The sequence below is a fragment of the Musa acuminata genome, chromosome BXJ2-3, assembly GCF_036884655.1.
Source record: "Musa acuminata AAA Group cultivar baxijiao chromosome BXJ2-3, Cavendish_Baxijiao_AAA, whole genome shotgun sequence".
Taxonomy (NCBI): domain Eukaryota; kingdom Viridiplantae; phylum Streptophyta; class Magnoliopsida; order Zingiberales; family Musaceae; genus Musa; species Musa acuminata.
Genome location: NC_088340.1, coordinates 35,835,795 through 35,847,738, shown reverse-complemented (window position 1 = coordinate 35,847,738; position 11,944 = coordinate 35,835,795). Strand labels below are relative to the sequence as shown.

Here is an 11,944-nt window from a genome sequence, read left to right as displayed (position 1 = left end):
GAAAGGCACTGTGAGACAACAACAGGAGCACAGAAACAAGCCATGTGAGGTCTCACCCCATGAAATGTACAGCTCTCAAACCAGTGGAATCTTTGGATGAGTTCTTCCTGTGAGTAGGGACCAAACAAACAAACTGTATCATGCATCTTCATGTTGTTGCAGAAGACAGTCATAGGAATTGCCATGGTTTCCTCTTATGGAATGGAGGCAGATTGTTGGCCATGAGAAACATGGAGTAATGAGATTATAAGAAAATCCATGCTTATTTGCAGATTGATGTTTCATGATGTGGACAAGTCTTTTCAGTCCTCAAAACTTTTGCTGTTCCCTTTCTCATTTGGAGTATCACAAGAGCTGATAGTTCATCTGAAGGGGACCAAACTGGTTGGAGACTGCACCATTGATAAAAGTCTCAATGATTAGAGAGAGAGAGAGAGAACCTATCTAAGACCATCAAATGAAATAGCCAATACAGACTTAAAATAGATCAGATGGCATGCTTCAAAGTGGCACTATTCTACTGCATGAACACCTGACATCCAAGTTTGGCATATGAGTTCATTCTGCAGTAGCAACAGAATTTTTTATATCATATCATATTTTCAAGTTAAAGATCCGATTTTTTTAATGTAAGATTGCGTGTATTAACCATCCTTAAATCTCGTATCATCTTTCAATTCGATTAGTGCCTCTCAAGCCTTGCAACTTCGGCCAATCAAAACGAAGCCCAGCTTAAACTTTGGATTGAAATCTTCTCGACATGGGCTAGGCTTAGTTGGAGAATGTTCATTATAACTTCATCTTTGAGCTAGTCTTAGGTTTCTGACACCACAACTCAACCATATTAATCTGTATCTTTACTATTACGATCACATATATCGTGAAGTCTCATTATCAGAACAAGAATAATAATTTCTTAACTTTGATTAGAATAAATATAGATAAATATTATAAAATAAAATAAAAGTTAGATAATCACATCTTGTACTACATTTGTCGAAAAAGTTATTCGAAATATAATCGAGATATAAATTCTATCAACAGCATGAATAAATAATAAATAAATATAAGAATAAAATATTTGCTTTTAAAAAGATTAAAAAGTAATAAATTTAAGTAATTTAAAAAATTATGAAAATAATACTATTTATTTATAGGTATTCTGACCGATCAATTAAGGATTGCAATGACTGAAACACCCACTATTCACGTGTGCGTGGGTGAGGGTATCGTACGAGCACTATTCCGAAGGTAAAATTGTATTTTCATAATTTTTAAAGAATAGTAAAAATAGGATAAAATCGTAATTTTAAATTTAAAATAATAATAAAAATAATTGTAAAATTGTAATTTATGGTTTTTCGATTAAATATTCTGACACTCATTAGTTGATGGTAATGTTAACTTTTGTTCATATAGTAATGGTATCAGATGTTTAACGTAATAATATCTTGTAAATCATCATATCACTCTATGAGAAAAGATGGAGCTAATCACGGATAAGAAAAAAGTATTCTTTATTTCACTCAAAAGAAATTTACTCTAACTTCAAAAAACTTTATATCCTTCATGGTTTATATTATCCATGGATACATTATATTTATTATATTTAATATGAATATTTTTTCTCCAATAGAGTCTCTTAAAGTATGAATAATCAATTTGATTTATTCTTCTAGCTTGTGTTTCACCTCTTGATAAAATAAATTTCTTCATAGTATTTTGACAAGTTTAATTTTAACATTCTCCCCTATTAAACTTATTCCATCTAACATATTAAGTTTTTTAACGACTTTTAAATAAGATATCATATGAGCTTCCATGTATATCTACTTATTAAATCAATTTCAAATAGTATATTGAGTTAGTGCATGTTAAATATCTTAAACATCCAACTAGACATTTATAATAAATTAAATTAATTGGTTTATCTTTATATTCCTTAGTCAACTTAGTGTCATATTCAGTAAGTATATCAAAGTGACAATCTTCCATGAAAATTTTCTTTAGTATCCTATTTACATAATTTTCTTATTAAATAAAAAATCTTTTGGTCGATATCATTTTAATTAGTCATCAGGCACAAGTCAATCATCTCAAATTCCTTAACTTTTATTTAAAATATTTTATCATGGAGATACTATTGTTTATAAAAATATATAAAGAATATATTTATGTGAATATTTTAAAAAATATTTTAAATAAAAATAAGTATCTATCCGATAATTTCATGCTAGTGAGGCTTGTTTAAGCCCAAAAGAGCCCTCTTTTAACACGTATGCCTTATTTTCATATTTATGAATAATAAAATCAGAGGGTTGTTAAACGTATATATCTTCTTTAAGAAATTCATTAAAAAATATTTATTTAATATTTATTTATAAAAAAAATTATTTCATTTGAGCTACTAGGGAGATAATTTATCGTGTTATCTCTAGTCAAGCTATTGGTGCAAATAATTCTTCATAGTCAATCCTATATTATTGTTCATATCTATTTACGATCAATTGATTATTGTATTTCACTGTATCCTCTCATGCATTTCTTTTTATTTTAAAGATATGCTTAACACCGATCACTTAATGGTCTTTTGAAAGTATAGTAAGCTCCTATGCATCATTTTTATTAATAGTACAAATTTTCTCATTCATAGTTTGCCATCATATTTCTTCTCTATAAACTTCTTCAAAAATTAATAAATCATATCCTACAAAAATATAAAATAAAAAAAGCTTATTATTGTAAATATTAATCCTTCAAGTTACATCATTTAGCTCCCGAGCATTCTTATTTTTCTTATAATTAGACTTTTTGAATCATATGATCTAGCCGATCTAGGTGATGATTCAACCACAGACTCTTCGATACTTGTATTACATCATTTTCTTCTAAAGCTATAGCTTTCTTCTATTGCTCATCATTTTTCTAACTCCAAATTTATTATTTATCAAACTCAATATTTCTTGATATCATTATTTTGTTTATGATAGAATTGTTGAGTTTGTAACTATTAGAATTCTCAACATAACCTAACAAGATACATTTCTAAACTTTATCCTCAAGTTTTATTTTTTTTCTTCTAATATCTTCACAAATACAATGCTTTCAAAAATTCATAATTAATCGACTCTTAAATTTTTTTATAATTTCTATACTACTTCTAGTGTAACATTACCGGTTCACTATATTGAAAATATATTAAGTAAATAAATTACATAAGCAATAACATCTATCTTAATTTTTTTTAAAAATTCTTCGTTCCTTTCACATGCATCAAATCATATTAAGTATAGTCCTATTTTTTTTCTTTCCAAGATATCATTTTGTTGAGATGTGTGTAACATGGTGAATTAATATAAAATTCTATTATTTCTACAAAATTTTTTTAATTCATTTGATATATATTAATCATCCCTATTTGTCTTTAAATATTTAATCTTACAACTAAACTCTTAAATTATTTAAACTTATTTAAAAAAATTTCTTTTCCTTTAATAAGTAACTCAAGTTTTATCATAATGATCATTAGTAAAAGTAAGAAAATACTTTCTAAGTGATACTGAACTAGTAGAACCATAAATATCTAAGTGCACCAAATTAAGTCGATATCATGTACTTTTTATTCTTCTTAATTTGAAAGACTTTTTTTCTCTTTTTCATACATACTTTACATAATTTTGACGAGCAATCAATTCTTGATAGTCTTATTACTATATTATACTTTTCTATAAGTTTTAAGGCCTTAAATTTAAGCGAGCATATCTAATATATCATAATATAGAATTATCCTCAATATCAATTTTAAAATTATTTAATAAATCGAATATATATATAAATATAGTGGAAACATTCTATTCTTCATCATTTTCATTTATAAGATTGATGTTTTATTCTTGTCATAAATAAAAAAATATCTTTTATTTTAATATAATAACCTTTTTCAAACAATTCCTCCAAGTTTAGAATATTATTATTTTTATATAAATAATATAATAATCATCTAAAATATATATTTTTTACTATTATTAAGTTTAAGAAAATATTGGTATTTGAGATAGAACACTAAATGTAACGTGAATAGAATAACTTATATCTATTTCAAAAAAAAAAATTGATGCTACACATGTAATTTGAAGCTTTTATATTTTGATATCATGCCATATATTATTATTATTTTTAAATTATCATAAGTCATTAGCAAAACAGGATTTTCGTTCATTCTCATCTTTATCAAATAAAATTTATTTTATCATCTTGATTGTTAGGATTATAATAACATGAAGAAAACTCATTAGTTATTCTAAAGATATTTGTTTCAAATTATAAGCTCTTCAATTGCTATAGTAATAAAATCAAACTTTAGATCTAGAAATCTTAATATTTTTTTTATTACTCTTTGATCACTTATTTGCTCATCATTTCTTCTCATTTAATGAATACCAAAAATAATTTTTGAGAAGTAATAAAAAATATATTCATAAGTATCATGCTGTAATATTTCAAACTCTAGAATTTGTAGATGAAGCTTTTTTTTTCTTGTCCATACTACCGAATATTTTTTAAAATATTTCTTAAGCCTCTTTTGAAGTCTTTATTGGAGCGATGATCTTAAACATTATATTATCAAACCCTTAGTAAATAATGAATAAAACTTGTTTCTCTATCTTTCATTGATTTTTGAATTATTTTCTTGCTTCTCTATCCATTGTTACTCGTTTTTATGTTGGACTTGGTTTAACGAATCCATCTTTTATAAACTCTCATATATCTTGAGAGTTTAGAAAAACCTTTGGATGTACTATATATATATATCATAATTTTTTTATCAATTTAAAAAATTAGAGTTGGAAGGTGTTTAAGTAGGAGGCCATGGCTTAACGTGACTCTAGTACCAAATATCAAAATAGATAGAAAAAAAAGATGAAGTTATCACACAAGGAAGAGTATGGATAATAAACTCACTAGGACCTCAAAAAACTTTATATCCATGCGGTTTATATAATCCCCATCGATATATTAAATTCACTATATTTAATATAATTTTTTTTAATAATCAATAGTTAATTTGATTTATTATCTTATAAACCTTTAATGTGTTTCACGATAAGATGAACTTCTTCACGAAGCCTTCCACAAATTTGATTTCATGACTCGTGTTTGATTAGTAAAAGGAAAGTGACAGCTCATAAATTTATTATATATCTCAAAATGCATCACCATTCATGCATCGATCTGTTTATACAAAAAGCAGGCAAGTGAAGCTGACAGGCCTTCGGCGGGCACTACAAGCATTTCTTCTCTCCGAAGCAAGGGGAGAAGCTATTCGGCGGCGACGCAAGCTTCATGCGGGGCATCACCGGTTGTCGACCAGCAGAAACTGAGCAGGGAACACAATAGTTCTCTCAGAATGGCTTTCAATACCTCTCCCTTCTTCGGTGCCCTGCGGCGCATGGTGGCGGTGGCGTCGGGAAATGCCATTAGCTTCTAGGACGCGAGGGGAGCGACGGTCCGATGGTGCCGCCTGTTGTTGGGGACAGTGGCGGTAGCGCTTTTATAAAGGAAGGTGGGGGAACAAGAGAACGACTTAGTCCACATGCTACCACAGCCTTCGGTTGTGTGCGAGACGCGGTACGCGGTTGGGACGACAAGGTAGTTGTCGTGAGGATCGACCGTCCGACCGAAGGGTCGACAGTACGGATCTACATCTCGACAAATATCGGCCGTCGGATTGGCTGAGGACCGAGTCCCAGCTGCTGTCCTTGTCCCGCAGTGACTTGAGGCAACTCAGTGTTAGCATCATATCTAGAAGTTGCAGAATGATTCAAATCACAATTTCTTTTTTGGTCCTAAAAAAAAAAAAAAATGCATTTAGTAATCCTTCATTTGTATTCATATCAAACTCGATTAATAATATCTTGATCCAAATTAAGTCGGATTTGTCTGTGTCCAACATCATGATAAGGTCGGACCAGCCTTCTTTAGCATTGGATGTTGATAACCCACTATAGTTCTTATTGTTGTACCACTATTTATCCCTTAGTTATAAGTAATTAATTCATTGATGGCTTTTTATTATAAAAATGTTTTTGATATTTTTTTAAGATGAAAGATGATGTGAGATCAATCTAATTTATCTCTTATTTAAATAAATTTAATTAGTTTAAAATTATATTATATGGGTTAATGAAAATAATAGAAGATAAGAACATAAGTTTTATCGAAAAAAAAAGCTTCATTTCCTATTTATACAGATTAGGAGGAAAGATTTTCCTCGTAGATTTCCCCGTATAGTTGGAAAAATCTTATCTTCTATCGAAGGTAATATTTAAAATAATTTTAATCTACTTTCCTATTTTATTCAAGGAATAGAAAAAGATATAACATTTGAAAAAAATGAAAGAAATCAAAATATTATCTTTTTCAAAAGTAAGAATATATTATATATTTGATTTGATGCAATTATTTTTTTTATTTTTTTTATTTATAGCTAAAAAAGAGACTAAAACATTATAATTTTTCTTGGTAGTGCGAGTTGGTTTCAATGGTATGATCTTACCATCGATAAATATTCATGTCTATAATCCATTTATTTTCTATTATATTTTAATTATTAGATTTTTTTCTATTCCTCTATGATAAAAAAAAATCTTGTTTCTTCTCGTTCGAAAAGAGATATTAATTCTTTTTTTTGTTGCTAAATTATTATTTGACCATTCTCTAAAATCCAATTAAAATTCGACGATCTCGAGTCTCGCTCAGCTATCACTGTTGACATAGTCATGGGTAGATGGGCAAATCCAATAATATCCGTGACTCCTGTGATTCGTCTTCGTACATCATAAAAAGTCACCACTTTTGTCTCTATCAAATAAGTTTAAACTATATAAGTGAGTTCTTCATGTCGTACAACAGTAACTCATGTCTTACTCTCTCATCCATTCTCACGGTTGCCTCGAACATCCAATCACATCTTAACTGTCTATAATCTATTGGTAGTAAGAGCGCATAAAAATACATCTTAATTATATGAGTGACGACTCTTATGAAATGTTAGTTGACTTCTTAACATGTTTTAAATTATTTTCTATAAAAATAAATGGTAGAGTATATTCTAATGTCAAGTGTGCTTGATGGACGCTACAAGTGAGCTAACGGAAAGGACAAAGACCTTGTCATCACCCCACCCCCCCTTACTCAATGGTAGGGCGACGATTTGTTAGTCGTCACGAACAATAGTCCACGATTAACGGTACAGACCGACCTTAGGAGTTATCGAGGGCAATAATCCTCGAACAAATGAACAGATCAGTACCAACCTTCCATATAATGAATGACAGAAAAAGAGCATATCGATCGATTATCTATCAACCGCGGCTCCCCAGCTTCTTAAATATAAGAACTGATCCCTGGCGCCTGCATAGGAAAATCCTGAACCATCTCATTTTTATTACTTTATGAAAAGCTAACTTTACCGTTTGAGGGATCAGGTTGAGAAATCCCCCTTTAACATCGACCTTTATATAGGATCTTCAAGAAAATTAGAATCCATATTGGATGCACGAAGATCACATCGTATCTATCTTGGCCACCTCATTCCCTATAGTAATCGACTCGCTTGACAACCACGATAGTCACATAAATAACTTTACATATTCTAAACAACTGTATCGATATTCGGTTGATAGCATCAAGGTAGTAACAAAAAAAAACAATGATTTATTCATTTGTTCCGTCTTCGGAGAGGAGCAAAAATGCACATGGGACGAAAGATTAGCCATCGGATTGAATGAGAACGATGTCTTAAATTAAATATATTTATTTAATAATCAATCTTCATTTAGGCTGTAATGAAAGATACCCTATATATTAAGCGCTGATATAATATATTATATAGAATACTGAACAGCATTGTGCATATCAATCAGAGTGGCGCAGCGGAAGCGTGGTGGGCCCATAACCCACAGGTCCCAGGATCGAAACCTGGCTCTGATATATTTTATTATTTACTTTTGATTTTGTTGGATTCTGACCATTTGTTAAAGCTCACATTTTGTCTGATGAAACATCCAATTCTTAGTTTCTCAGAACCAAATTAGGCGGGCTTTATTTTGCTATGGGTCCCATCAACTCTAACATAATCTATGTGACTCTTTGACTCGTTTCCCAAAGCCCCAAATAGCCAACAAGAAAACAAACGGACGTGAGCTCACGCAGTTATATGTGGTGGAGCCAAACATTCTCCGCAAGTGGACGATTTGATGGGCCCCAAATGTTTGTTTGTGACCACCCAAACCACGATCCATTAGGACGACCAAAGACTCCATCGACTACGATGTTGAACGACCATGTCCTGGCGATTCATTTCTATCGGTTAAATTGTGTCTAGGCGTCAGAGGTCATGAGATGCCAACTTACCCCACATATACCCATGAGGAACATAAAAGAAATGTACCCATCACAACCATAGAAATTAACCGGTAGCAGTCATTAGCATTGCCATGGAGAATAATAGTTACCACAGGGGAGACGAGATGTGAGTGCAATCGGAGCTGCATGCGTGGAACACCCATCACATCATGATTCCCAAGATCTACTAACTACACACACTGGTCCTGTTCTCCTTCTTTCTTCTGCATTGTCCATTGCTTTGACTCTCACCGCCGGCCTCGTTGCCATGGGGTGGGGATGGTGATGGCATCGGTTCAACTTCCGCCGCCGGCGGTGATAGCAACGACGACGGCAGCGAATGGTTGGTGTCGTCGAGCAGACTGCTGATCGATCGAGCCTTCACCATGCCTGTCGTCTTCCTCTCCTCCTCTTCCTCCTCATCCTCTCGTGGCGAGGTCGATGATAAAACACCGTTCTTTCCATCAACGCTCCATTTGGGCTGACTCGTGCCCAGTTGGCCTCTGACGCTGCTCACGCTCCTGAGCCGTCCCTTCCCAAGATGGTGCTCGCAGAGAGAGTAGCCGACGAGGGTCTGCTGGCAGCACCGCCACCCTCTTCCGTTGACGCGGCTGCATCGCGAACCCTCCACCAGCACCGCCGGGCTCCTCCGTCTCTTCCCCTTGATACTTGAGCCATTCCCCGCTCTCGCAACTGCTACCCCACCATCGCGTCGCTCTTTATCGCCATCGTTAGGACTGGTGCAATTATTGTTCGCTGGAGCAGGACCAGTCTTTGCTCTCGCCCTCGCCTTGGCCTTTCTCCCTTGCTCCGTTATCTTCTCTTCTGGTCTTCCATCCCCATGTCCATCATCTCGCCCTCCTCTCGTTTTCTTCTGTGTCGATATCATTTCCCCCAGCAACGCTGCTCCCGATGCTACCGCACCCGAGCTGCCACCGATCCTGGGGAGGCAAGGAGATCTCCAAGTGGAAGACAAGAACAGTGAACACCAGAGCGCAGATCTCATCCATGAAACTATTGTTGCACCACAGAGCATCAAACATATGAATCTTGACTCACCCGCTTATGCAACGAGCTAGCTAGTAAGTGGTAGACAGAACCAAAAAGGAAGAGGAGAGGTGTGCGAGTTTTGGATTACTAGATTGGAATGGGGGATGGGTTGTCATGATTGGTCAGGCTGGCGTGCATGCACGGTATATAGTGGCAGCAAATATATGGGAAGCTTTTCCTTTTTGATGTCTTTTACTCGCAAGCGGTGGTGATGCAAAAAGGGAGGTATTCTTAAAAGGGGGAAAGGGGGCAAGTCACCTACCTCTTTCTGCTATTGGCCTGGCCATTCCATCCTTTGTTGGATTCCACCGTCGGCTCCTCTTCCTCCACCTCCTTCAGCACCTGCAATAAATCACCACATTGCACCCAACAAGCAGAGACATACAGAAGCAAGCGAAGGTCGAGGTAAGCAGGCACCTGCGCACGCTCAAGAGTGGTCAGGAGACGAGAAGCCGCTCTGCTGCCGCTGATCCTCGAATCCAAAGATGAATCCGAAGAGGCAGGAGCCTGATCAGGGCTTCTATAAGGATCCCACCCCGGCTCATGGGAATCCACCGGCAGATCCCCAATCGGGTGCAACCCTTCCAGAACTCCCAAAGATCCTTCCCCGGTGTCATCCCTGGATCCATATGCATGTCTCCCATTTGGTGGGTGGACTCGGAGGGTTGGATCTGGGTAGACAGGAAGGGAGGTGAGAGAGGGTCTCTTCCGGATCCTCATAGTAAAGGGATGGGGAGAGAAGGAGAGATTAGATGGATGAGGAGAGAGAAAGGAAGATAAAGAGAGAAGGTGTGGATTCAGAAGGCTGCAGCAAAACCCCTTCCCACCCCCTCTCTCTCTCTCTCTCTCTCTCTCTCCCCCTTCCCTTTCAAGAGACTAAGCAATAAAGAGGAGCTTATGTTTGTGTGGTTCTGTCTGCCACTTTGCTTAATCTTCTCAGGTAATTCATGGGATGGATGAAAGGAAGTGCAGCGAAGACAAAAGATAACAACAGCCATAATAGCAGTAATATTTACAGCAACAATAATAACAAGAAGGGTAACGTGCGACGTTCCACCAGGTGGACTTCCGCCATTGGTCCGACCGTACGTGCCGCTGACGACCAGTCGGAGAGGTGGGGCTCACACCGTCCACCAATAGGGGATGGCCGTCCAATGTGGGATTTCGCATGCAGCCGAATCAATAGACTTCCTACATAAGCCTTCTGCAGCCCGATGGACGCAATCTTACATGCACCGTGTGCTCCTTCACCGCGTCCGCTTGCAGAAGCCGATCGAACCAGGCAGCCATCAGAGACTGGTCGCCGGCGATCTCCTCGATCGAGCGCAACCAACACGGGACCCTATGGCGTCGCCGCCGAACAACTGCTTGCTTCCCCTCGAGAGCCTTGAACCTCTCGTACGGCCTTCTGCTGCACCTCCCCGACGGCGGAGAACAGTACAGTGATCAACGCATATTAAATCGGCAGAAGAAGAATCAAACGCAGCAGTAAACGTCCAAACGATCGAGAGCAGAAGCGGTGAGGCAGCTCACGTCGTCGTCGGCAGACTTGGCCCAGAAACGGGCCTCTGCCCGCTCGTAGGCGTCGTCCGGCACCACCTACTCCGCCATGGCCTTGCCGCGGTGCACACGGACGGCTCGAGAGCCCATTCCACCGTCCGGCCATGGGACTCGGTCAAATCAATTCAAAAAATATCAGAGACAGGTTTCGATCCTGGGACCTGTGGGTTATGGGCCCACCACGCTTCCGCTGCGCCACTCTGATTGTTGCATAACACTAATTTATTTTATTTATTTATCAAATGATAAATCGTTTATTGACTGATTCGATTTTGGTTCTAACTCATAGTATGCGACTGCTAATGCGGATCGAGTTTTCAGAATTTACAAACCCGAATCCAATCAGGTCTAAATTTATTTATGATTTCTAATGACAAGATTATTATTTTATGGGGTTATGTTTAGGCGCAATCAAAGGTAAGGAGGTGCCTTTAGCACCAATGACATGAACCCAATTCACTTATCATAATGATGAAAGAACAGATCACTATAAAGCTAATGAAGATTAGGCATGTGGGGGAAGCACAGTGGAGGACTCACCTGCTTTGGTCACCATCCAAGCCTAAAGGAAAAGAGAAGCAGATGCCATTTCTTTCTTTTCATTATCTACATTCCACTCTATATATAAATGTACAACATCCTCCTGAGGTAGATGGATTCACTGGCAGCTCTTTTCCCCTTTCTTTTGCTGCAATCATCCACATCTTTATGTCTCCTTGGCATCATGTGCCGAAAGAGGCACCGAGAATCGACCATGTACAGAAATTTCCCAGCAAAATATATGCGTAAACCTTCCTAATTGATGAATGAATGTCTTACTTTCCATTATTCGCAAATAATCTTTTAACCATTGCAGTTCTATGCAATAAAAATAATGAGATTAAGTTTCAAATTTCAGTTCTAGATTATGCTGTTGATTAAAATTATC

The 11,944-nt window shown here is 36.2% G+C and overlaps 1 protein-coding gene across 6 annotated transcripts; it reads right to left on the bottom strand.

Moving 5' to 3' along the window:
* Positions 1–8,466: 8,466 nt before the first annotated feature.
* Positions 8,467–10,298, bottom strand: LOC103979309 (uncharacterized). 6 transcript variants are annotated; one of them, XM_065100217.1, is made up of 3 exons: positions 9,874–10,298; positions 9,719–9,798; positions 8,467–9,347 (listed from the first exon to the last, which is right to left on the bottom strand). In XM_065100217.1, exons 1-3 carry the CDS (start codon positions 10,174–10,176, stop codon positions 8,594–8,596), a joined length of 1,137 nt encoding a protein of 378 aa, XP_064956289.1. In that variant the 5' UTR covers positions 10,177–10,298; the 3' UTR covers positions 8,467–8,593. The 6 variants fall into 6 exon arrangements, with proteins under 6 accessions (XP_064956289.1, XP_009393680.2, XP_064956290.1 ...); XM_009395405.3 differs by having other exon boundaries at positions 8,467–9,365; positions 9,719–9,789; XM_065100218.1 differs by having other exon boundaries at positions 9,719–9,789.
* Positions 10,299–11,944: the final 1,646 nt, after the last annotated feature.